This window comes from Gavia stellata, chromosome 10 (assembly GCF_030936135.1).
Source record: "Gavia stellata isolate bGavSte3 chromosome 10, bGavSte3.hap2, whole genome shotgun sequence".
Classification (NCBI taxonomy): Eukaryota; Metazoa; Chordata; class Aves; order Gaviiformes; family Gaviidae; genus Gavia; species Gavia stellata.
Window position 1 is genome coordinate 23,695,095 of NC_082603.1, and position 27,445 is coordinate 23,722,539.

The 27,445-nt window shown below is 41.1% G+C and overlaps 1 protein-coding gene across 1 annotated transcript; it reads left to right on the top strand.

Annotated features, from left to right (window-relative positions):
- The first annotated feature begins 31 nt into the window (after positions 1-31).
- Positions 32-23,139, top strand: CFAP57 (cilia and flagella associated protein 57). Its single transcript, XM_059822188.1, has 22 exons — positions 32-188; positions 269-585; positions 2,057-2,343; positions 2,522-2,705; positions 3,670-3,822; positions 4,910-5,049; positions 5,747-5,912; positions 6,305-6,418; positions 6,913-7,125; positions 7,551-7,724; positions 8,883-9,044; positions 9,527-9,682; positions 11,802-11,895; positions 12,794-12,984; positions 13,993-14,166; positions 15,301-15,459; positions 15,878-16,021; positions 17,201-17,317; positions 18,285-18,419; positions 18,503-18,646; positions 22,519-22,645; positions 22,934-23,139. The coding sequence occupies exons 1-22, from the start codon at positions 32-34 to the stop codon at positions 23,137-23,139; spliced, it is 3,714 nt and encodes a 1,237-aa protein (XP_059678171.1).
- Positions 23,140-27,445: the final 4,306 nt, after the last annotated feature.

The following is a 27,445-nucleotide window of genomic DNA, read 5'->3' on the forward strand; positions in this document are numbered from 1 at the left end:
CGACGGCGGCGGCGGCAGCAGCAGCAGCAGCATGTCGGCGGTGGTGGCAGAGCCCGTGGCCGTCTTCGGCTGCCGGCCGCGGGTCGCCGGCGGTGTCTGCTTCTTGGAGGACCAGGTCGTGCTGCACGCGGCGGGGGCGGGCTGCCTCCGGCTCCACCTCGAGCAGAAGTGGCACAAGTTCATCCCAGGTGACACGGACCCGGACCCCGGCCCCGGCCCCGGCCCCGGCCCCGGCCCCGGCCCGCCCTGACCCCTCTCCTCCCCGCAGGCACCGAGAAGAGCCGGGGCGTGCAGGCGCTGGCCGTCAGCCCCAACCGGCGGTACCTGGCCGTCTCGGAGACCGTGGCGGAGCAGCCGGTCCTGACGGTCTACGAGCTGTCGTCGGTGCCGGCGCGGCGGCGGAGGACGCTGGCCGCCGCCGAGCTGCCGGCGCGGGAGGCGGTGTCCCTGGCCTTCTCCCCCGACTGCCGGTACCTGGCAGCCGCCACAGCCCCCCCCGAGGGGCACCTCACCTACTGGCTCTGGGAGAAGCAGCGGCTGATGGCGGTGGTCCGCGTCGAGGCCCCGGGCGGCGGCATCTGCCAGGTAACGGCCGCGGCCCTCACAGGCTCCACGCCCACCATGCCAGCCCCGGGCCCATTCGCCCCCCCCGGCCTTGTCAGGGTACGGGGGTGCACACGCCTGCCTCCGAAACTGAGCTGGGCCAGTGTCTCCGCGGCTCATTTTTAACATGTTGATTCACAAATGAGTAAATCTTTGGGAGCCTATTGCACTATTTCAAAAAGACAGATAAAAGGATCAAACGTAGTTGAACAGGTACGGGGTGCCAGGTAGCACGTAGGTTCGATCTGCAGCATATGTGGACAGATACATTTTCCTGTGGCCACATGGCTTCTGTCCAGGGCAAGAGAGGGAGAAGAGGGCTCCACACTGTAGATTAGATACAGTTTTTGTGGCCTTTCTTGGCATCAGCTGCAATAGGACACTGGGCTGAATGAATTTTTGCTCTGACCCGTTATGGACATACTCGTGTCCATATCACATGAGATTCTCTTACATCACATGAGATCTATGGTATGTGGCCAATTCAGTTCGGCAGTGTCCCTTGTGTCCCTGCAGAAACATTCATTAAATACATTGGCTATGCTCAGTAGGCGTAACACACATCTTGGAAGCTCTCGGCATGCTTGTGCACCTTTTCCTTCCTGCAGTCTGTTCCATAGATCAGAGGAGTAGCCCAGGAAGAGCGGCTAGGAGCAGGCTGATGGCACTCAAACAATTCCTGCATCCTGCTTTGGGTGCCCTTTTTTAGTACCTTTCTTGCAGGGAGGTAAGAGGCTTTCAGTACCTGGGTTGGTTGGACCCTAGCTGCCTTTTTTTCTGGGGTACAGCTACAAGCAGAGGTTGGGTGAACTACTAACTTCATGAGCTCAATTCCTAAAGAGAGGAGAGTGACTGTAAAGACAACTGCTGTCTAAAGTCCCAATAAGCATGAAAAATAAGGTCTAACTATCCCTGCTATCCTTTCTGTTGGGTATTGAGATGGCTATTCCACTGTTTTTAGCAATAAGCACCTAATTACGTGAATTAATATACATAACGGGTAAGGTCTGCCTGAAATACAGAAAAACCAAATTTATTGCTGGCCTTTAAGAATGAATGGTCCCACTTTTCAGGAAGCTTGCTACCTGAAAAACTTGCTAATCAACAGTAAAGATGTATTTTTGCCTTACTTTTGTCATTTAATCCTGAAGGGCAGAGACAACTTTATCTTTGGTATTGCATTGTGATTCAGATAGCATCTTAGCTTAATAGATTTAATGTATTTGTAGTGTTGTGTAAAATTGACATACACAGTTTTGAAAGGGGGAAAACTGCAATGCGTAGTTATGATGGTTATTTCTTAGTCTCTTCTATGTTCCTGTATGTTTCTATGAACCTTCTTCCCTTGTTTGTTTTCATATATCCGGTATTGAGAGTCTTCAGAACAGGTATAATATTTGCTTATTTGTAAACATAGTTCTATAAAATAATTTCTCTCTCTTTTGTTCCACAGGTGAGCTTTAGTCCTCATGACAATGCACAGGTTTGTATCACTGGAAATGGCTTTTTTAAACTTTTTAAGTACAGTGGAGGAGCTTTGAAGCAGATGAATTTACAAAAGGGAGAGCCGCAAAACTACTTGTGCCATGCCTGGCTGTCCAAGGAGGAAGTTATATGTGGCACTGACACAGGCAAACTTATCTTGTTTGAAACTGGAGAGCTGCACTGGGAGACAAGTGTAGAGTACAAAAAACCACCCAGGGAACTAGAAGAAGATGCAACAACAAAAGAATATGAGAGGTAAATCTGTTAAATACTAATAGTTTCATGCTTGTGCATGCAGATTAGTTGCAAGCCATTCACTTATTTCCTTCTTGTCCAGTTTGTGAATGGGTTATAATATTTTGATTGCTGCTGATAAGTACTTTTTGTTTTGTCCTTCGTTATTCTGAAGTCTTTATCCACTTCCTGCTTGTAGTTCTTCTGATGCCTCTTGTGGACTGGCCTCTGAAGATAATGGTTCACAACAGGATTCTTTGCCTCAAATATCTGCAGTTGCAGCATATTCCAAAGGCTTTGCATGTTCATCTAGCCCAGGAGTTGTTCTTTTGTTTGAGAAGACCAAGGAAAGGGAAGTCTACAAGGAGAGTCAAGAAATCTGGGTAGGGAGAAAAAAGCTTTTCCAAGCAATTATGCAGCAGAGGCCTGTCTAGAGGTGGGGTGCTTCTGATTCAGTTATTAATAATAATTTTTAGCACATCTCTAAATTACATTGTAAGCGTTAGCTAACTGTCCTGGTGATGTTGAAAGGAAGGGAGTTGCCAGAGGTCACACTGAAAGTCAGTGACAGATGTCCTTTTGCAAGGTAGCTCTGCATGTTCCCACATGTAAAATGTGCTTTGAGGCTGCTAAACTTCAGGAAACCTTTAAGAAACTTGTATTTATGGAGACTTTGGGAACTAAGAAGTAGTCTACATCAGTTTTGAAGAACTAGGCTGCTTGGTTTTTTCCAAGGCAAAGCTTTTCTGCCCTCAGATATTTATTATAGCTCTCATGAGACTTGTGCACTCTTATTCTTAAGCAATCTAGTAAGATTTCTAACTGTTCTATAGCAAGCTGTATGCATTGACTTACTGCAGTCTCTGGATAAGAACATTTAACTCTGATGACCTGGTCAAGCCTTCATCCTCTGGGCCTAAAAGGTCAGATCTTCCCTATGCACGAGACCCTATAAGACGACTGTTATCAATCTGAATGATACACTGCAAAGAACTGTCGTTCTGAGATCACAATTTTCAGGCAGTTTTCATTCTGACACTTGCTAGGTTTTTGTCTCAATGTTTTTCTGCTACCATTTTCATTTTTGTTTAATGCAGTACTTAAGATTACTGCTGAAATGTCCTCTGATACTTTTTTCAGCTGTAATGCTATAGATACAGTTAGGTTATCTTGTCCTCTATTCCCTGCCTTGCAGTAGTTATGTACTATTAAATATCCAAGTTGTCTTACTGATATTATGTATATGCTTATTAGAGTGGCATTACAGCAAAAGTTTGTGTGTGTGTGCACGCCTACTACTTAAACATGGAGACCTGGAATATCCCATGGGATGCATTTCTTGTGCAGCTTCCTCAGGACCTGTTCAGCAGTGAGCCAAAACAATCGGGCAGACAGGACATTATATGTATATGCTTCAACCCCTCTGAGGAAATAATGGTCGTTAACACAAATAAAAATCAGCTTTACATGTTTACTATGCTCTCCACTGATCTTATGAAGGTGAGTGCAATTTTATCACATTCCACAGCCATCATGTCCAGTAAGGGGTGTATTGTAATGGCATGGGCTATTCAGTGTCACGTTCTATGATGCATTCTCATAAAATCCATCAAATAGTGTCTAAACCCTTAAAGCTCATGACATGAAGTGCTCTGCCTGCTTCTCTGAGAGCTGTGTTTCAGTGGGCCCCTGCTCAAGCATCCCTCCATACGAATACCTGATGTTATTCAGCAGAATGGTAGAGGACACTGTTAAGACCGTTTAAGGGTGCGTGTCACCATTGAACCACTTAAGTAAGGCTCTAATGGAGAGACTTTTAACATAACTGTAGTAGTTTATGCTCCACAGTAATATGCGGAAACTTTAATGCAACGATAAAGCTGAAATAGCCATGGGAATCTCATGTTACTCTAAAATAATAGTTGTTGAAGTCCTAGTTGGAAGTGAAACCTCTTTGTGAAGGACAAACATAATGAAAAACATTCCCTACTCTGAAGGAATTAAATAATACAAAGACAAGAGATAAATGTATTATCATGGAACAGACTTACATGGAGTTAAATAACTAACCTGTGTACAGGAACACGGAAAGGTCTTTACAGGAAGGAGTTTTGTAGTTACAGGTCCTTCTTCAGCATACAGCCTAAAATTTTATTGGTGCTTCAATTCCAGCATGTAATTGCTAAACATCCGGTTAAGTTGCTTATCACTCAGCACTTGATTATTTTTAAATATCTGTCTGACCAGAAGGTCTTAACTGAATTCTTGCAGGTCCAGTTTTATTTATTTATCTTTCATGTCTCTGGACACCTACAATTATGTTCTCCTCTCACTAGTGTTTGAGAAGTATGGAGCCCACATCTTCCCTGCATCACTTTTCTTGATTATTAATTATAAAGTTAAAACTGATTCTAACATTGCTATGGTTTTAGCATTGTTATGTTCAGACTGCTACAGTGAAAGGATGAAGTGGTTTCCTCAAATCTATTTTGATTACTGTATGCAAAGAGCTACGATAGATTTCTTACCTGACTTACTGCCTGCAGTGAAATATTTGTGGGTTTTTTATGTTCTCATTGCTTCTCAGGAGAAGGCAGCTTATTTTGCATATCTGAATTTCCCATTGCATTCTGCTTCGATCACTGGTTTGGACATCTGTATTTGGAAACCCATTCTTGCTACTTGTTCCCTGGATAGATCTGTCCGCATCTGGAATTACAAGACAAAGTAAAGAGTTGTTTGTGTTTGTTATTACCTCTTTCTTTTTTTGTATATTCTATTTAGCAGACAACAGCAGCAATCTTATATGAATGAGAGTCTTGTTCTGGTAAAATTCTTGTGTGGTGTGGGATGTAAATGGTCTTACTGACATGATTTGGGGAGTGTGAATGTACAGTGCCTTTAAGACCAGTGCCAAAAGAATCCAAAGCCTTTTCTATCAAGCCATTTTTGTGTCAGATTTCTCATGTGTTTTGGAAAAAAAAAATCTTCAGAAATGTTTCTTTCAGCTTTGTCCTAAGATACTGTTGTCCCATCTTCTCCTTCATAGACATAGTTCTTAAGCAAAATTGCTCCAGCTTTTAAGGTTCTGTAGAGGGAGAGGGGGAGAAAAACAAATCTCAGAAGAGATGTTTGTGTAGGTTTGCAATCAGCGGTTCATTTACTTTCTTCATTATATGACAGTAAACAAGGATTTTCTCTTGCACCTTCCACACCTTCTCTGTGAACCAGAAAGTTCAGATTTGCCTTTGTTTCCTGTAACACCTGTGTGATCATTACTTATCTGAATGACAACACATTTCCTCAAGAACAAGGCAGAGTCAGATTGTAGCTGCAGGTGTCCTTGCCGGGCCAAATAATGTCCCGTCAAGCATGCATAAGGAGTTTGTACTATTCCATACTGTGCAATGGCTTTCTCTTTCAGCACTTTGGAGCTGTGTAAGGAATATCGGGAGGAAGCATACACAGTATCACTTCATCCCACTGGCCTTTTCTGTTTGGTTGGGTTTTCGGACAAACTACGATTTATAAGTCTACTGTATGAGGACATGCATGTTTTCAAGGAGTTCGCTGTGAGAAAGTGTAGAGAGGTAAGGAGTGATGCGAAAATGAAACTGGGGAGTTATAGGGAGCAGAGGGGTGAAGAACATGACAGAAGATAGAAACCTCTCCAATAGATCCTAGTAGGATTTAGGATATGACAGCATGCAGAAAAGGATTCCAACTACTGGAAAATGAGCCTGGAGCCTGATGCATAACTGTGAACCTGGGAAGCAGCAGAAGGGGTAGTTTGCTCAGAAATACTCAAGGACTGAATTTTACAGGGGAAAGCACCAATTAAGAAAGCAGTAAGAGGCTAATTATGTCATGGAGTTTTCTTTTTGTGTAACATTCTTATATTAGCCGATGTCATTGGAATTCAGTGCATGAATTTTTTTATCCACTGCATCTACAGTAATGGGTGGTTATGTTCTTTTTGTAGTGCTCATTCAGTAACGGAGGCCATCTTTTTGCTGCAGTTAATGGAAATGTGATTCAGATTTATTCAAGCATCACTTTTGAGAATATTAATAATTTGAAAGGACATAGTGGGAAGGTTAGTAAACAAATCCTATACAATACAACTCATTAAAGTATGATGGTAAGATGCATTTTGAAAAGGTAAAGTATAGTTTTGGATCAGAAATGGGCCCAAAAATTAAAAACAGAAATACAAAAGTCAGTTTTCTTTGGTCAGAAGTCCATGTATGCATGCACTCAATACATCTAAAGAGTCTGTCCTGAAATTGAAGGTGAATGATTGGCAGGTAGCTGAACCAGGAAAAATATCGAAGTAATAAATTATAAAAATAAAATGTACTACTCACTATTGAAATGAGCTTTTTCCTGACAGTGTGTTCATAAAGTAGTTCTTCCTGATTTTTTTTTTTTTAATGCTAAAATGGAATTAGTTGAGAAACATCTAGGGGTTTTTAAGTAAGACTTAGAAGTATGATTCCAAAGTTGTCATGGTTTTACCAGTAAAATCACTTCATGCTGTATGTCTATAACTTACACATCAGGCTCCTTGGCATGTTTTGCTTTTGCCAGATACATGCAGTTAAATGGAGCACAGATGATGCTAAATTTGTCTCCTGTGACACACATGGTGCTGTGTATGAATGGAACTTGTTGACAGGTAAAAGGGAGTCAGAGTGTGTTCTCAAGTCCTGCATCTACAGCAGCATTGCCCTGTCTTCTGATGCCAAAATCATCTTTGCTGTTGGATCTGACCAAACTCTCAAAGAAATTTCAGAGTCTTCGGTGAGCTAACAAGCACTCTGGGATTTTGCTAAGTTCTCTGGGGAGGGTACTAGTGCTTTGGTTTTTTAGCTAACAAACTAACTTGGCAATATTGTATCAACTGTTTTGCTGGAATACAAGTGTATTTCATCTACCACTGTAGGATACATGCAAATTTTTTTTTGTCCAGAAAAGTAGTAAATTGTGATACCTTTCAGAAGCAATCAACTTGTGGAGCTTGGCTTGACATTTTAAGAGTGCATATCTATAAAGCTTAATACTAATTATTGTTCATGGCTTTACTCCTATAGGCATGTAGATTCTTTTAACTGCATCATTTGCTGCAGGCAGAGGTATGACAATTGCTCATGCAATAAGTAATCAAATAGTATTGGGAAACAATGTAATGTGAGGTGTTTCTGTGGTTTTTTGGTTTGTTTTTCTAGATCCAGCATGAAGTGCCTGCTTTTGGTGTTGTTTATACTGCAGTAGCTGTTTCTCATTCCGGGCACATGGTATTTGTTGGTACATCTCTGGGGACAATTCGAGCTATGAAATACCCATTACCTTTGACGAAGGATTTCAACGAGTATCAGGCCCATGCAGGTGCTGTTAGAAAGGTAACATAGAGTACTTTCTTTTCCCTGTGATTCCAGCTGCACATGTCTCCTTTAGCACTGATTCTCCTTCCCATTTCATAGCATAATACGTTAAAACTAAGGTTGGGTCTGCACGTGGAGAATTAATATTACAGCATTCATAGAAGTCCTGTCTCTAGAAATGGATGTCACTGGATAAGCTGTTGTTGGCTAAAAAGTGGCTTGCACCAGGATGTGTAACATGGCATATCCCTGATGGAGGACTTTGATATAGCTCTTTCTGGAAAGAAGAATATAAAGTTATGCAGGCTTGAAAACCTCTTGTGAGAATAGAAGGAGGAATGAGATAAATGTATTAAGCAACTTGCTGTCAGCGTAAAGAGCAGAAGAGATTGCAGTGGTGGTCTGTTATCCAGAGTGTGTTTCTAAAAGGCTAATGAACAGCATCTGAAAGGTGGGTATATGGTGAGTAGAGCCTGCAACCATGGAACATTTCAGTGCACTTTCTCCAGGAAGCCATATGTTCTGTCTTGTTAAAACTGTTTGTAATTTTGGCATTTTAAGTATCACCGTCAAATACAGCACCTTGACCTAGAGCTGTACAGTCCAACATTAGGCTATGAACTTTAGTTATTGGAACTCTACTTTCACCTTGCTCGTAAGCTGTGCCAGCTCCCAGGTACTCTATACCAGGCCACATAGTCACAGGAGGTCTTGAGAAGGTGACAGCAGTTATTACTAGATAGTTCTTGGTGGGCTTATTTGCAGATTCAAAAGAAAACATTTAGCCATCTGTTGCTCAAACAACTTCTCAAAGAAAAAAGCTAGAGACCTTTGGAATTGTCATATAAACTGCCTGTCTGTGCTATAACTGTCTAGAAAGTCTTTTCTGTTCCAGGTTTTTAAAAATCTTCCTACAGCTTTGAGAGCAGAAGTGGATCCGGTGTCTTCATGTGTTCTTTTCTTTCCCTTCCCCTGTTGTCCGGATCAGGTTGGAGCAGGAGTAGGGGACATAATTAAAATATTGGTAGTGGGGCTATGTTATTATTTCCACTGTTGACTTTCTGTAGTAGAAATGACATGGAGTATGTGGGTGGGGAGAAAAATTTGGTATAAAATCAAACTGTGTCTCTATTCTTCCTTGTCTCTACTATTATTTTCTTGTCTCTTCCTTCTAAGATGTCCATAACAAATGATGACCTATTTTTGCTGACTGCCTCAGAGGATGGCTGTATATTTATCTGGAAAGTGTATGATGAAGGAGGTGGGATACTGAAACGGGAAAAGAAAGTTGAGTATGCTGAGGAAGTGCTGATCATGAGATCAGATCTAGAAGAGAAGGTAGGAGGAGCACCTTGTGAACATGAACTATAGGATTCCTAGTGTACAGCTTATGAATTACATTTGCATGATGTTTGTGACTAGCTGTTCCTATACGACCTTCTGTTTAAGAGGGCTTGCATGGCTTTCATCATAAAAAGAGGTTACAGCAAGTAGCTGCAGCTGCTTGTTAATATGCAAACTGCATTGTATGAGCAGTGAGTGTGGAGAAAAGTTTAGACTTTTCTCTAATACTTTCCCCAATCTCTTGAAAGCAGTTTCAATGGAGTAGAGAAGTCAGAAGCTGCATTTCTATAAACCATCTTGTAAGATAACAAAGGAACCTTACTTCTGGAACTTCTTCTTGGTCTGTGTGTCTGAAAATTCTCTGCAAAGGCTGTCTTTCATAAATATGTGCGTGTAAATAAAACATCCTTAACAAGTTGTTGCTAATGGCAAATAATCTCTCTGTTAAAACTATCTTCTCATCCATGTCCTAACAGAGTCAGGCAATGCTAGACCTGCAGATTCGTGTGAAAGAGCTGCAGACAGAAAATGATTACCAGCTGCGTCTCAAGGACATGTACTGTAATGAAAAAATAAAGGAATTAGAAGAGAATTTCACTGAGGAAATAGGCTCCCTTAAAACCAAACACCAGGTATGATTCATATTGCAGAACCAAATACCAAGAATTTTTTCACTGAAGAGTTAAATTCAAGCTTGCATTATATATGTATGAATGCTATAAAGCACCTGAAAAATGAAGCATTCCTTTCCAATAAAGATGTTCTTGATACTTGTAAAGCATGAAGCTACCTTTGAGTCAAGTCTCCTGTAAGTACAAGGGGATTCAAGAGTTCTCCTAGGTAGCCTATAAGTATCTTCACCTAAAAACAGTTCCAGCAATAAATGCTGCCTGAGACCAAGGATCAGTAAGCTATATCACCCTTGAGTGGAAATGGGACTATGCCTTAAGAGCTCTGTCACATACAAGGTTGCAGCTGCTGCAGGATCCAGCAATTATTCTTCTTAACACTGCCACCTTTATGCCCTGGCTGCTTAGTTTTTTTAAGAACATCTGCTGAGGTGTCTTGTATGCTTTTTGAAAATAGAAGTAAATATATTCCTTTAATTTCTTCTGTTCATGTATTTATTGATTTCTCTGTGATAATGAAGCAGGACTTCCCTGAAAGGCAAAAGCCACGATAATTCTTCCCAGTGTCTTATTTATCTGTGTCTGTTAATTCTATTCTGTCCATCTGTCTGGTGCACACACCAGACTTCTGACTTGTAATTTGCTGTATTTCTCGACCTTTTTAGAGTTAGAAGGCAAGTGATCGAATAGCAATTTCTCTGGCAGTAAGATGGCTTGAAGTGAGAGATTACATATCACAGGATTCAATTCTGTCAATCTCATGTTCTTTTCAAGCTTTTGGATGAATATTATCCTGTCCTGCTGATTTGTTACTGCTTATTTTGTCGAATTGTACGTAGTACCTTCAAGCAGTATTTCAGTTTGACTCCACATAAAAAAGGATTCCAGTATGAAAGCTTGCCAAGTTACTTACTAGTTTTATTATTTTATGGTCTTGTCATTTTCAAGTGCTCTTTTTAAACCTTTCTTGTCTTTTAGCCCTATAAATGTTCTGGCAGGTTTCTGGGTTTGATTTTTCTGAGGAAGTTTAATTATTCATTTTAATGTTTTCTGCAAGTAGTTCCTCAGACTCTTTGGCTTTTCTCATTGTGGTTTTGCATTTAAGTAACCTGAGTTTTAACCTTTCTATTCTTCCTCATTTTTGTACAGCTTGACCTTTTACAAGAAAGCAATTTCACTTCTTATAGATTCCTCTACCTGTGTTTTACCTGTGCTGGTTTTCTTCTGCAGTTCTTCAGGTCTTTTCATAGGTAGCGCTTGGCTATAGAGTTATAATAATATCTCAGCTACACTGAAACTTCTTTAGGCTTGTTGATTATAGGCTTGCAAGGAAATGCCTTTGAAGGTGAATAAAAGTTTTCTAGGCAGGCAAGTTGTACTTCCTGTCTGAGTATCAGTACATGTTAAGATTAAACTGAATGACAGATTCGGACAAGCTTGGGGCTAACCTTTCTAGTTGTGTCCAGCAGGCAAATAGAGTGTTTCTGCTTATGCAAGACCCATACAGTTGTTATGAGAAGAAAGGGAAAAAATTATACTTATGGTACAATTCCCAACTTGTCTGGGAAATTTCTCACCCATTTTCTTGTTCCAGTTCTTTGTGGTTTTTAGAAGATTAAGTCATTTGTAGTGGTAGTCAGACATTCCAATCAAATGGCATTCAAAACTCACTTTGGCTTAGGTTTATGTAATTCTGTGCAAATGTCAGATTTTTAGGACCTCAAGGTTGCTTCAGGTGAGACAGGAAGCAGCTTGAACTTTAATATCTGGACAGCAATTTGTGGAACTGCAAATTCTCCTCAAGCAGGTACACACAAAGAAGTGCAGGCTTTTGTAGCTCACAAACTTTTCTTGTTAGATTAGGATTATACAGTACCCTGTATTATATGAACTCCATTTGCTACTTTCCCTTAGCTTTCCATAGTTTTGTAACTTGTCATAACAAACTAATCTCTGGGAAAACTCGGCTTAGTGACACACAGCATCTGGATTTTGGTAAGAGACTTCAAGCATAAATTCTGTTGTCTATGTGTTCCCCAACATGGACAAGAGCACAAACAATTTGGACACTGCTTTGCCTGTTTTCAAATTAAAATTTATTTTTCTTATTTTTTTTCCCCAGATTTTACAGGCAGAGAAAGAAAAACAGGAGCTACAACACCAGTTTCAACTGTCTGAGCTGATGAATAAACAGGCCAGGCAGGTGCAACAGCTAGGTTAGACTATAACAAGTGTTTGTAACTAGAATCTGGAGGAAGTGCATTAGATTCATAGCAAGTAATGTGACAGGGAGGGATAACTGGAGTACAAGTACATGGAAAAATGCATGTATGTCACATACATATTGCAGATCAAGCATTTGTCTAAACTGCACCACACACATGACCATGATGAGAAAATGTACATGGGCACTGTATCTTAGATGTTTAGTTTTTGAGATTAGTAATTTCTTCATTTATCTTATAGCTCACTGTACAAGAATAGTGAAGTTATACAGTTCAGCAAGGAGGCTAATGTACAATGCACACAACATGGAAATACCTGGACCCCAGATTTGTAATCAAGATAAAGCAGAAATACTGCAAATTAGTACCAAAAAGCAAGTCCACCCATAAATGAGTCCATTGCCTACTCATACTCTGTAACAGTTGTACTTACACAGCTCTGTCACGGTTGTCATCTCAAGGGAATGCCTAAATTAGATGTTATTAATTTGTTGCAATGGCAGAGTAGGAGATTTTGGTGTAGGTTTTAGACTTGTTCAAGCTGAAACAGAACAACAGTCTGTCGCGATGCAGCAAGCAGGGATATAGCAGAATATTCAGAGACACAAATGAGAAAGATGGATGATAGCATTGGAACAGGTATTATTAGTGAAGTGGTAAGTAAAAGGAAGAACAGGAAACTCAAGAGATGGATTTCTGATGTAAAATTTTGTATGGCCAAAGAGTCTAAAACCCCTGATGAAGAAAGCAATGAAGTGCTTCTATTGTAACTTACTGCAACCAGCTGCCAAAAAGACAGTAGAAAATAAGACATTGATGACTGCAAAAGGATAGGATACACATCTCTTTTCTATTAGTTTTATCCATTCCATATGTTTCCTTTTACCAGAATCTGACAGTAATCAGAAACTCTTAATGGAAAATGAGAAATACCAGGAGCTGCAAGTGAAATCCCAGAGGATGCAGGAGGAATATGAGAAACAATTGCACAATTTGGAGGAAAGCAAAAGCAGGGCTGTGAAGGAGCTAACAGAACATTATGAGGAAAAACTTAATGAGAAATCTATTCTGCTGGAAGAGGTAAGAAACTTGATTTGCAGTTTGAATTACTGACTATGTTTTTCTCCAACTGTGATAAAGTGTTCCTTAGGAGAGGAGAGGTTGGCTCCCTCCATGCAAATCCTAATCTGCCAGTAACGTTGGGGAAGTACATTGACACATAGAATAGTAATGAGGAAAACCCAGCTGAGTTACCAACTTTTCCGTGTTTCAAACCTTGAGTAAGTAACCTGCTAAGATTACTGTCCTTGGGCATTCTCAGCTTTGCCTCTCTTTCTCCTAGATCCAAGAATTCCTGTTTATTAATGTGGGTTAGATGGTACATTTACTGTAATTGAAGAAAGAAAGAGTCAATCATCTTGTTCTAGTGAAGAGATAACATTTCTAAAATGGTGAATTCCATTCCTGAGTCCCTGAGGTTCCTGCCTGTGTAATTTTGGGGTACAAAGAGAAATACCCTGAGTACTTCAAAAACTCCTGCACATTGACGTCAAAGACTTGGCTTGACAAAGGGCAGCCAGATAACTGATGCTTATATATCTAAAGTCAATAAATTCTATCAACATTACTGTTTGCAGCCCTATGTTGCAATACCAATTTGGAAAGAATGTGAGGAATGAATGTGAGAAGAGAGGCATACAGAGACTGATGCAAACCTGAGTGGTTATTGGTTTGAAGGCATCAGAAACAGCAACTTTAAAAGATCTTCTCAAGTGTTACTCATGTTTGTGTTTTCTGCTGCCAGAAAAAGTTTGCTAACGTTAGTATTTGGGCCAGGTTAGTAACTTGAAGCATCCAAGCCTTAAGAAGAATTTTTTAAAGAGGAATTTTTTATGTTTGTCTTAACAGTTTTTAAAGTTACTTTAATCCCCTAAGAAGTTAAGTTATCTTAAATTATATTGCTGCAGTTGAAGAGTCCACTAAATATAGATCCTCCCAGGAGAAACAAAGTTACAAATAAAGAATTCTCCTCTTCTTCATTGCTCTCTTAATGTTGTCTTCTCCAATGTTTGCTTTCCTTAACTGCAGGCAGAGGAGGATATGAGGCAGCAGCTTCAAGCACATGAAGAAATTAGGAAACAAATTGAAGAAGATGAAGACCGAGAAATCCTAGAAATCAAAATCAAGTATGAGAGACAGCTCTTGGAAGAAAAGGAATCAAACCTGCAACTGAAAGGAGAAATAGGAGTCATGAATAAACAGGTATCTCTTACTCTGTGATAGGATCAGACCTGCACATGGAGACCTATAGCTGAGGATTGAATGTGATTAATGGCACATCAATTTAGACTATTAATTTAGTCTGTAAATTTGTGGCATTTCATATGAGAACAGTAGCCCCTTCTTCTATCAGTTTGAATGTTTTAGAATACTTGTGCAGAAGAAGAAGCTGTGTGCTGATTGTATTGCTGATATGATTAGAGAAAGATGATAGAGGGAGGTGTGTTTTTATTAGTACACTTTCTTTTATCTTACATAGTTTTGAATCATAAATAATAATATTGTTCATCCCGTGATGGGAAAGAAATGAACGTTTTCATTTTTCCAAGATCTAATGTGTTATTTTGTTAGAAAAATACTTCTACTGCTTCATTTGATGCAATAAACACTGCGCATTGTATGCATCATCATTTTTTATTGGTTTTACCCCTAGGATTTTTAAGGAGGCATAAAACCTTTTAGCTCTTTTACTGGCTGGGTATTACATTTGCCTATGGATGTTAGAGGGACATTTTTACTTTTCAGTTTCTTCCGTATCTATCTGGAGACAGAGAGGTTCTCTTCCTTCATACCCTCTATTATTAGTTATCAGTATCTTCAGTTCCATTGTCTTTTAGACACCACGAATTTCTTCATGGGTCCTCACAGTTTGACCAGGACCATTCCTTGGTCCAACCTTCTTGGCTTCACAGATCTTAGTACTAAGGCGGGGATTTTGAGGGTACCCAAGATCTATGAACTAGGCACCCTTCCAGTCTACTTTTGACATCTTTAGAGATGTACGACAAGTGATCACCTTAAAATAATTTTCCGTGGCTTGAATGTTATTTGAAGCTGATGCTTGGGTATGATATCTGTACCCTTCTTGCTTCTGGATACAAATTTCTTGATTCCTTGTAGTACAGTGAGTATTCTGTCAGAATACACAGAAAACGTTAAAATGCATATTCACCCCCTTTTGAGTTTCAGGTATTTAAGTGATGTGACGATCCTTCATCATATCTTAATTTTATATCCTTTACCCCACACTGTCCACAAGGTATCTTACAGAGTAAGATGGCTAAGTTGTGCACGGCTTTTGGAGACTGTTAAAGTCTTACTTGTTTGCCTCTCTAGTTGAACAGCCTACAGAAGGAGCTCAAGGAGCGAAACAGGGACACTGAGGAAATGAGACTGGAACAGCAGAAGCTGCAAGGTATCATTAAGTCACTGGAGAAGGACATCTTGGCACTGAAGACAGAGATTCAAGAGAGGGCTGACACTATCCAAGACAAGGTGAGAAGCTGAACAACTGGCTGAGATCAAAGTCACCCTCCCTTAATTTAATACAGATATTTATTTTAATAGTGTCATGTTGTCATAATATCACATGACTGAAAACTCAGTTTTAACTTAAAGACTTTGCAATCATTAGTTTGAGATTTTATTTTTTTCCTGACATTCTAAGCTTTTCTTGGGGAGCTCAAGTTCAGGATGTTGAGTTTCTTGTCCCCTGTTCTGGGATTTGTAGATGGCTCTCTGCATTATATGCTCCCTCCCTTCCCACCCCATCTGTGTTAGATGTGTGACTGAAATCCAGTCTTGCATTAGATCTGTGACTGTTGGTTTTGCCTCTACCATATTTGTGCATTGTCCTAGGGATCTCTTTGAGTGTGCTGTCTCTGATTCAGATGTCTGTATCTATTTCTCCCAGGAGAAGCATATACATGACCTAAAAAAGAAAAATCAGGAACTGGAAAAGTTCAAGTTTGTACTGGATTACAGAATAGAGGAATTTAAGAAGCAAATAGAAACACGGGAAAATGATATCAAAACAATGAAGGAGCAGATCCGTGAGGTAAGTAACACTGTCATTTGGCCTCTGCTACTAAGTCCTTTGTCTGAATACAAAGATGACCTGGCAAGTCCCATGGAAGACTCCACCCAGTTTGTCCCCTGACTTCTTTCAAGGTTACACAGCACTGATTAAATATCTTTACAGCTAATAAAAACACTTGCACACAATAGCTGCTGTTTAAATTTCTATCACATGCTACCAGTGATCGACACAGTTATTTAAGCTCCTGTTTCAGTATTTAATTCTAGACTCTGAGTAGTATCAGTTTTGCCTAAAAACATGTCTTGTCCTTATGTGGTTGCCCTCCACATACCATATAGGGTTTGCAAGATACTGCCTTTACTGATCTGGAGAAAGAGAGAGTGAACTTCTCTCAGAAAAGTTGCAGATTTATGCAAACATAACTCCATTTAGGGGTTAGGTACGTGGACAGATTACTGTTCATCAGCTGGTTCATGGAAAATTTCCATATATTCATGCTTAGTTTGCAGCAAATTAATTGAGGCAACTTATTTATGACAGAAGCTTACTGTGATCTCTCTGTAGATGTACCTTTAGCTCAGCCAAATGAGGACTACAGCGACATAGCTAGTCAGTGACCTATTAGTTTTCATAAGTCTGTTTATTCAGTACAAAAGCCTTTTAAATAAAATGCAAACTAATAAACAATTTGTATGTACATCAGACTAGCATGATGGAAGCTCTATTCTCTCTTCTGGTCACCATCTCATGCCAGTAAATGCTGCAGTACCCTTATTGCTTTTTTTCCGCTGTGCTCTACATACGTAGCCACAGCTTTCCAATGCATTTGTTTCTTTTCACTATCAGGTTCTTTTTATTGTTGCACTTACTTTTTCCAGTATTGACTGTTAATTTCCATCTCACCCATTTTTATTCAGATGGAACAGTAAAGCTCCAGTTCAGCTCAAGGAAATGAAGAGGCATCACATCACTTAAATACCTGTAATTCAAAAGGGACTTGAATATCCATTTTTGTGTTTTCTGTATATTCTGACAGAGGGCAGTGTTGCTCCAAAATTTACTTTTTTCCTGTTGTAATTCAACCTGAAGGGGGATCTACTCCCTCAAGTCTGTATTTCCAGTCTCCGGTTTTCCTGTTATGTGTTGTTTTTTCATGTCTCCTTTTAGTCCTGATTTCCTCCTCCTGCTTCCTTTCAGATGGAGGGGGAGCTGGAACGATTCCACAAGGAGAGCACACAGCTGAAGCTGAACATCACACAACTGCAACAGAAATTAAAGGCAACTGATCGCAAGATGCACAGAGAGAGGCAGAAGGTATGGGGTACAAGCACTGTGCAGGTCCTACATAATGAAGTTTGTGGGGACAGAACACTGCAGAAACATTAATCTGAGCAAACAGGTACTTCAGGGATACTGTGCCCAAGGACCAGGAGAGTCTCTGGTCAGTGGGGACAAAGGCAGAAAACTTCCAAGCCTGCAACCAGGTTAGAGAGTTGATATTAAAAAAATCCAGTTATTTATGTGTCAGTTTGTTCCATCAACACATATTCTTCCAGGTTCAACAGAGCAGTGAGTCAAATGCTTAACTGACTACCCTTTCCTGCCCAGGCTTGAAATCTGGGGACACTTGGCCTAAACAGGAGCAGCATGTAGGCTACCACCTAAAATTATATGTAGGTATTAGTAGGATGAAATGAAGGGTGGACTTATTAATGGAGGAGACATTGTGTTTGACAACAAGCCCGTCAGACATGAGGGAGGAAAAGGGATTGCAAGTGAAGGTGAAGGAGCTTACCAAGCAGTGCAGGACTGAGGAAGCAGGTAGAGGGGCCTGGTAGCAACCAAATGAGAATGAGAAGGCAATCTTGATGTGAAATCATCAAGTTGTACATGTGTCTGATATGTGTTTTGTCCCTTGCCTTCTCTCATTAACTGTTTGTGTGTTGTTTCTAAATAAGAACGTACATTGTTTGGGAAAGGACAGTGGGGGATAGCATTCATGATAATAGGCCACTGGTTTTCAGATGAGACCTCTGGATGCTGGCACTTACATTAGCTAATGCAAGTATCTTGGATTAATGTTACTGCTAAAACTTATCACTGCTATTTGACATGCAGTGCTCACATCCCCAGCAGTTTTTTTAATGACATATTTTTAAAAAATTAAGTGGAAGTAAAGTATATGAGAGCTTTCACCAGTTCTACTAGACTTGCTAGAAAATTGCACATGATAGAGTGCTCTGATGAGCCAAATAAGAATGTACCTATATCATTCTTGCAGAAGCAAAATATGGAAACTCTCATCAAACGATTTAAAACAGATCTTCATAATTGTGTGGGCTTCATTCAGGATTCAAAAAAAATTAAGGATGGGATCCGTGAGCTCTACACCAAGTATGTGCAGCAATCAGACATGGTGAGTCAGGGTCTTTGCCTTCTCCTTGCAGATTCAGTTCAATGGTAGTGTAATTACTGACACAATGTGCTGTGCCCCCTCAGGTGGAGACTGAAGCAGTATACACAGATCTGCAGCAGGAGTACATGAGACAGCGAGAGTATCTTGAGAGGAATTTGGCAGCTTTAAAAAAGAAGGTGGTGAAGGGTCAGGAAGTCCACCAAGCTGCTTACATGCGCATCGTGCAGGTAATACGCCTTTTCCTTGTGGTATGGAGAGGGAAAAAGGAAGCAGCTGCACAGAAGAGACTTTAGTAGCCTTACCACTATGGTTTCTTAGGACTTTGAAACAGTTTTGGTTTGTTTCCCCGCCAGAAATTCCTAAGTTTTTCAAGTGCTTCCATTCATTGAGATACTGAAGTTCTACAATTTTCTGGAAAAAAAGTATGAGATCTCTGAAGTCAGAAATTGCTGTTGTTTTGTGGATACTTTTGTTTATCTCTCACTCCCTAATGTAAAAGGAGATAGGGAATCTCTGCTGCCTGGATTTTTTTTAAGCAATTAATGTACTTATTTTTTATTTCAAACAGTATTTATAATTGCTATCATAGTCAATTTGCACCTTTCTGAGTGCCAAGCACTTGATGTGTGGTGGTGTTTAGGAAGTAATTTTGGAGGAAGAAAAGAAAAAGAAAAAAAAGATCACTTTCTTTGGCTACATAGTCCCACACCTACTGGTCTGAATTCAGAAGAACTTTCTGCTTGTCACATCCAGGTTTTTCGAGGAAGTTCAGAAACACATTATGAATATGCCTATTTGTATCAAGATCTCTTGCTCAGAATCCTTGTTCCTTACAAGGCAAGGTAAACTTGTGACTGCTGGGGCCAAAGATCCAATTTGTTTTCATCTGGAGTGAGAGGATCTAAAGCCCCACACCAAACATCATGGGAGGACAGGTCTTTTACAGTCTCTTCTTACCATGATCTCCTGCTCAGTCAGCATTTCCTTTTCCCCTCACTAGCCCTTTCTTCATTGTTACTTTATTGTGCTTCCTCAGGATCATAAGACCTCTGTCACCTCCTAAGTCATCTGTTCTTTGCTATTTGTTTATAGTGCTTCTTCAGGTCCAGGCAGCAGCGATCTTCTTCCCTGGCCCTGTTTTAATTTTTTTACTCCTTCTGTGTGTTAGATGTTTCCTTTTGGCACAAAAGGCGATGGCTTCAGAAAGTAACCCGAAGAATTTCCTTGCTGGAATGGGGTGACAGATGGTGCTCATAATGATATTACTTGATGTCTTGGATCAGTAAGCCTAACACGAAATGATGATTAAAACTGAATTAATAAAACATCTGGAAGATGACGATATCAAAGGCTCTAACCAGCCTGGTTTCTTCAAAGAAAAAGCAGTTCTCTGAAGTCTAGTAGATTAATGAGACTTTACAGCCAGAAGGAATTATCATGGTCTTCCAGTCCTTCACAGGGGGCTTTTAAGACTAGTTTAGACAAACTTCTGTCAGGGCTTGCTTTGAAAAAGTACATGACATCTTGGTGGCCTTCTAGCTCTGTATTTCTGTTATTCCTCAGTTGTGCTTACATTTTCAGAGCTGAGCATTCCTCTTTGAGTGACTATTCATAGGTACATTCCTCTAGTGACTGCTGCAACAGATTATTAGAACTGTCAAGATAATTTTATTTTTCTTACCAACTGGCAAGTTGCTTGTTGTTAGACTACGAGTTTTCCCTCCAGCCTTCTGTATTTATAATGGCTTCTTTGGTCACTTGGATACATAAGAACAGACACATTGAATAAGCTTGAAGTAACACTGCTTGAATTGAAGCATGTATAGGATTATCATTTTTATAGCATGTCCTACCTGTCTCTGACAGTCAGGACTGTAGGGACTTCCTAGGCTGTAGATTGCATCCAGACATCATATGCAGTTGTACCTGATGGCCTCATCCTCCATGCATTTGATCAATCCCTTTTCTGAAACCATTGGTACTTTGCCACAACATCCCGTGACAATGAGTTTTTAACATGAACATTTATTTTAATCCGTTGCATGATCATTGCTTGCGGTGCAAGTTTTCTGTCAGAATCCAAAGATTGAATTAAAGGCTAATCTCCTTGGCTAGCATGCCTCTTCAGAAAAATATTATCAGTGTCAACCAGCAGCCTTTTAGCACCCAGCAAGTGAAACAAGACATTTCTACGTAGTCTAGATTGCCTTATACAAGAGACTATGTATTATACTGTCTAATAGACCAAAAGCAAGATCTTCATTTGATAGTAGCATTCAACCACTTGGAGTGAACTTATGAAGATGTTCAGGACTAAAGTACACCTAACAGAAATGGTGTGCCTAACCCTGAAAGATGGTCAAAAGAAAGTTTCCTTGACTGATTCTTGGAAGTTATCTTCTTAATTTGTTCCTTTCAGGTCAAGCTCTGGGATTAATGCATAGCAGTCAAATTTCATCTGTGTTTAAAGACTTGAATTAAACAAGTCGGAGTCAACAAAATATTATGGTTTCAGAGCAGGCTGCCTAAGCGCACCAACTCGTGCTGCATTTAGAGTCCAACACAACCACTGCAAGAACAGCTGTTCTTGCCCAACAAATTCAGACCTTAATGCATCTCACAATCTTCCTCCAGTCAGTGACTTTCAGCTGAGGGGAAACTAAAGCACAGTTGGTGTATTTGTCTTAGTGCGAAGTATTGAGAATCTTGCCACGTACATGCACCTTGAGTTATTGCTGCCAACTTGAACTCTTTGAGTGCATCTATATGCAGATAATTGCGGTAAGCGTTGTACTTTGTTACTACTCAGGTTTCAGTTGTGTGGTGCCAATACTTTATAAGTATAGTGTAAGGAACTGAATCATATGCCTTACATAAATCTCTTATGGCAACATAATTATCTCTATCAACCAAAATTATAATAAAAAAAAAATCAAGATTTGAAGACACCTTTTTCATAGGAAAATGTCATTAATCCTTGTTCTTATCTCCTGTTGTTTTAGTGGGTTCCCTATTGCTTGAGACTAGTATTGTGTGAGGTACCCAAAGCGTGCCTTTTGGCCATTTATCTTTTTAAAATATTGCCATTTATGATGAAGTTCCAGGGGTTGGAATGGTGCTGTGTTCCAAAACTTCTAAAAGACCACCACAGGTAGCTGAAATTGTTGCTATTCTTGGTTCAAATATGATGGCAGTTGTTTAGCATTTGCACTAGCTGTTAATGTGATAAGGTATTTCACTGTCTTTGTAAAAGGTAAATATACAATTTGCTTCTCTTGATTTCAGAAAAGAAATATTTAATTAATGGTGCTCCTGTTTCTGAATCATGAGCAACAGTTTTATCATCGTTCACTAGTATTAGCCCATACTGCTTTTGCTGAAGTCTTTGAATCTGTTGCAACAATGGGTAAAGTACATTCACTTGTACTTTCATAACTTCTTCAGCAAGATGCTTTGTGGTAGGCTATTAAAAAATTAGAGGATTGAACTTTTAAGGGTTGAAAACTGACTAAAAAAAGGACAAAAGATGAATACATGGCCAACTTTTCCTCATAACAGCCTCTTAGCAGTAGGTATCTCAAGTCTCCATATGCTTTATATATTTCTTAATAATTTGGAAGGGGTGTTGGAAAGTTATGTCCATCATAACTAATCAAGAGGGCTTTGAAAAACTGCAAGGAGATACAGATAATTTAAGTGAACAGACACATAGTGGCAAATGAAAAGGAAAATAATATACACTGGAGGTAGAAATGGGAATTCTTCAGAGTAATTCTGAATTAATTGGATCAATCCAGGAAGGAACCTGAGGTTCCCTGTGGAATTGGCAAGGAAGATGATACCTTGGAGTGCAGCTGCAGTCAGAAAAGCAAAACAAATACTAGCTTATTGAGCAAACATGGTTTGAATACTGTCATGTTTTGTGTCAAATCTACTGTGGCCTTACCTGAAATGTTGTGTACTGTACTGATTGCCCTGTATCTTCTGCTTGTGATACTGATTTTATACTGTCCAGTGTCCTTCCCAAGGATATGAAGACATATATTGCCGAGCCAGAAAGTACCTGTGCCTCTCCTCATAGGGCATATTGGTTTTGCAGGAAAATGTGAGTCTGATTAAGGAAATTAATGACTTGCGGCAAGAACTAAAGATGGCCCACACCCAGGTACATGACCTCCGGTCAACACTAAGATTAACCAAGAAAAAGCAAGCAATTCAAGACACAGGTGAATACTGCTTCTTGTATATTTTCCATATTGTCAGTACTCATTCCAGAAGTCCTTTTGTCCTTGGTGAACAATTCTGTTACTGTCTCCGTATCATTCCAGGTTGTGTGCCTGGTGGTACCTGTTATATTGTAATGTTAGTTGTAGAACCTTGCTAAATACTGCACAATCTTACTATTTAGCTCCACTCCTTCAGCCCTGAAAGATGTCTTTCCTTCTTCATGCCAAAGAACTCTGTGAGCTGGACCTTTGTTACTCTGCTCTATCCTCTCTGATTTTATCTTCTAGCTCCCTCCAGTGAACTGCTGTCCAGCCCAGCTGTCCTGAGGTTGAATACAGAGAAGGAAAGTGAGAAAATCATAGAAATGCAGCAGCTAGAAATTCAATACCTGCGAGACCAAATCCAGGAGAAGGGGCAAGTCCTTGCAGTTCAGCCTCTCTTAGGTGGAAGTTTTCCTAAGTTGAATCTGGAAAGAAGCCACAAGACAGAGTGACAGTGACCTGTTTCAAAGATGCCTTACATTATTATATTCTCCTGGCAAGATTAGAAATGCAACAGCATAGATTAGACTTCCATGATCCTATACTCTTCCACTAGAAGCACTTGCGCAGCACTCACTTCTCTGAACACAAGGCAGCAGCCTTCACTCCCTTCTACTTTCCTGGAATCTGCTCTTTTTATGAGGCCTAGGAGCCAAGAGAAAAAAAATAAATTTGTGTTAGTGCAAGAGTGATCTTTGTGCCTTCATGCTATGGCAGGTATGCACCTTTCTCTTGAAAAATAACGTGTCCTAGTTCAGAAGAGCTGGTCAAACTCTATAAGCCTTTACTTCTAGAATTCTATCTTGGTGTCATTGTGCTGCAAAAATCAACATCAGCCTTTTATTTTCCAGTATTGAATTGCCTATGTCCATACAAAGGACTGCCTGCACTTAAGACAGATGTCAGTGTTATTCCAAGCAGGTATCCAGTCACAGACTGAAAATCAATTACCTTTTGAGGGCAACCTTTGACTAGTGGTCAAGCACATCTGAGCTACAGCCCTTGCTCAGGCCCCTGCCTCCTGTCTAGCGATGTGTTGTCTCATCTGTTACAATCATTTCAGCAGGACAAAAAGGCAGCCCAATTTCAGACTCCGAAATCTGGAATAAAGTCCAAACCTTGTGTCATAACTCTCCTATTTAATCTTCGCTTGTTCTTTTTCCAACATCTGCAATCCCTTTAGTTCAGTTTTTCAGTGAAATTGTTCTAAAAAGTCACTCTGCAAAGTACTCATGTATAGAAAAAGGCAGGGAGTAATTTCTCTAATAATAAGGGGAAAAAAGTAAAATTTTCATCCTTTGCTGTCAGTGCATGACACACTGTCTCACTGAGGAATACTTCACATACCTCAGAAGTTTAAGCTACTGATTGAGCATGGAACTATATGGTTTTATAACAGCCCATACATTACTGTTTCCATTTCCTAGCCTGAATTGTAAAGTTGTGAGTGCTCTCTACATGCTAATAATAATATTATACAGAAGATGGCAGTGCCAAGGCTGGATAACATGTAAGCTGTATTACCATTAGGGATACTAGATTCATTTCCAGGTTAACACCATGGCAAAACAGATGGTTCCATGAGCTCCTGTGACCTGGGAGACTTCAGCTGAGCGCTTTGACCATGAAAGTGGAATTAAGTTTCTTTAGTCCTACTTTTTTCATTTTGCAGCTTTAATCTGTATGAAGCATAAGTTTCACAGGAACAAAATGAGGAAGTTACGATGGAATTGGTCTGTTAATGTGCTAGCTTAACACCCTTTCTTCCTCTCCCCCGCCTCTCTATATAATCATCTAGATACTTCCTGTACAGAAAGAGGATGTAATTAATGTAATTAGTAAATATTTTAGAAACTAGTTCCCTCTTAAATTTTCAGAACACACCCATTTTAATTTGCTAGACTCCCATGTGGTATAATTTTCCCCTCACTCTGTCAGAATAAATTGAATGGTAGAAGCCACTGCTTTAATACAGGTAGTTTAGAGAAATTGAATCAATCTTTCTGAAAAAGAAGAACCTTTTCCTAATAAGAGGAAGAAGCACATGCAGGTGAAGAATGATTTCTAAGTGGTGATTAATATCCTTAAAAGTATGCCCACGCGTCACCCTCATTAGAAAAATTTTAAAGGAAATACAAGGCCTGTCTGATGAAGCCTAGGTAGACAGCTGGCAAACTAGGTTCAAGAGGATTTTGAACTTGATCTTGATGGCTAAGAGGCAGCTAAAACATTGTTTGTAAGGGAGAACACTGGAAGTCAGGCACAGCAGAATGTTGCAACTGAGGTTTATCAGAGACCTGCTGGAAACAAAATAGATGTACAGGCCCCTTCTATACTGGGAAAACTAGACCAAGGTCAATCTCCCACACATGTGCTGTAGAGATGTTTTCAGAATTAAGTTGTAACTGGATTATGGTTTTGTATGCTAATGGCCTTCTGAATTCTTTCAGGGTGCAAAGAGACTTTCCGCTTTCATCCTCTGTTGGTCTGCATTGTCTGTTTCTCCTCTTGGTACCTCTCTAAAGGAGCTGGTGAGCATTTCATGCTCTTGTAAAGTTACAGCCCACTATTTAAAGTGAATATATGGCTATTTTTAAAGCTGAATAAGGTTTCCCCTTGGATGACATGTTTGTTAACTGGCCCAACTAAAGGACAGGTTTTTCTGGGTAGGGGTAAGCTCACTGTTCAAGGGTGTTTGTACAGGGAAATCCACCACATCCCATTTGCTGTTTTAGGTTTAGGGCAACCACTGGACAGATGGTATTTCACAAGTCTCAAAAGATCCATCAGATTTTACTCAGACAAATTCCTGAAGCTGTCACACTAACTAGTGTCTTTTGTATTAGCATATCCTAAGCTTCCTTTCTCATAGCCTGCTAAAAAACTAGCATGCGACTTAATAACTGAGCCTCCCTTTCCATTAGTCAGGCAAGAGCTGTTGTTCAGCCTCGTTCTCTTCTTCCTACATCTCCCAAGAGATTTTCCAGCTGCTCAGACTCACAGTAGTGATCCCTTCTGCTGTCATTAAGCCCAGCCACAAAGGAGGGGGCATGCAATCAGTCTGGGAGTCCCATTGCCCTGCTGGCTTCAATGTACCTGCTACTCCCTTTTTTTCTCTTCCTCTCTCAAGTGAGTCCTTTTCTGCTTTCCTAATCCCTCTCAAATTTGTCACCCTTTTCCTCCCCCGGATCACCAGGAGGTCCGTTCTTCGGCAGCATGGTGGGCTCTGCTGATGCTGCTGTCTCCCATGGAGGGGGGTACTGCAGCTGCCTGGAGATGGGGAGATGGCAGCTCACTTTGAGAAAGCACAATGGCATCTTGCCTGACTTAAGTGCCTGCCTGGACTAATGCCATACAAAGATCCCGTCCTGACGCAACAAAATGGCCCTAGCCTGTACAGAAGCGCAGGAGCTACTTTATTTAATACCACATAATACTGAACACTTGCTGAATGTGTTAAATCTTCCCCAGCACTGCCAACCTGGCTGCAGGCTTCCTCTCGCCTGCTGCCTGGGAGCTGCTCCCTGGCTCTGTCACCCCTTCACCTCCAGCCCGGAGGAAATGAGCCACCTTCCAGGATGGGTGCGCAGCCAGATCCTGCCTGGGGAGGGAGGGGTAGCGCCTGCACACCGGCCCGGCTCTGGAGCCACTCCAAGGCCAGCAGCAGGTTTGCTGAGACGCCACCCTGCTGGGGAATGCACCTGCCCGGGCGAGAGGTGAGGGCTTGCAGCCTATCGTGGCTGCTGCCCGCCCGCACTGCGCCGGGAAGGGGAGCCGGCAGCAGCACCTGTTTCTTGGCAGGCAGTTGCCGGAGGAAGGGAAGCGATTTTCCCCGCGAGCTCCCTTGGTAGCTCGACCCAGTGGAAGGGAAGTCCGGAAAAACTATTGCTGCCAGCCAGGAGCAGGGAACAGTGCTGGGCTGTAGCGTGTGGGCAGTGTCTGCTGAAGGTGAGTGAGCCCTCCTCCCTGGGACCCGTGAGGGTGCGGGAAGGGCTGTATTTCATCAGTAGCTGCTGGCAGGTTTGGGGGCGGCTTCAGACATACTCCGTAAGAGATCCTGCCTCTTGCCTCCACACTATTTCTTCCTTGGGCCATTGTGTTTCCTCTCGGCACATAAGGCTCAGGATTTTCTAGTTCCTTCGGGACTCCCAGGCCTCCCTTGGCAGAGATGCATCAGGACAGGCTTTGTGGGGTCAGGATGCTGGATGCCTGTTACACATACGGAGAAGAAGGGGAACACGAAACTTTATAATGGAGCATACCAAAGCTATCTAGATTTCTGTAAAAAGCAGCTGCACACTGACCCTGTTACAACAAGCCCTCCACCAGCCTTATCTCCAGAGCCCCTAGGCTTGGTGACAGGAATGGATGGTCTACCATCACCCACGGCTTCCCCGAGGCTTTCCGAATGATGTCTGGTGCTGGGAGTGCTGGTGGGAGCGATGCTTGCTTCTGGGAAAGCATTACCCCTCTGGCAGGGTAGAGGGGGTGCGCTCTCCCCAGATATAGATTAGACAGCGTAGGTTTGCCTGGAGTTTGAACAGCCCCAGAAAGGAGGAGCACTGGGAATCAGTGATTGATGCAGCAGCCAAAGGAGTGTGGATCTCTTGCCAGGATTTTGCGTGAGACAGACAGATGCCACGTATAAGCCCCATTACTCCCATTCCCCGCAGGTTTCTCTATCCCCACTCCTGAGTTCTCAGGAGAAGAAAGGGGACCTTCCCACACATCCCAGGGAAGCAGCATCCCTGCTCCCAG

Excerpts from the sequence above, each read along its gene's own strand:
- CFAP57 (XM_059822188.1), top strand. The coding sequence starts at position 32 with ATGTCGGCGGTGGTGGCAGAGCCCGTGGCCGTCTTCGGCTGCCGGCCG. Across the intron at positions 6,419-6,912 it reads TGAAAGGACATAGTGGGAAG|ATACATGCAGTTAAATGGAG; the intron begins GTTAGTAAACAA and ends TGCTTTTGCCAG. Across the intron at positions 15,460-15,877 it reads CTGACACTATCCAAGACAAG|GAGAAGCATATACATGACCT; the intron begins GTGAGAAGCTGA and ends TATTTCTCCCAG.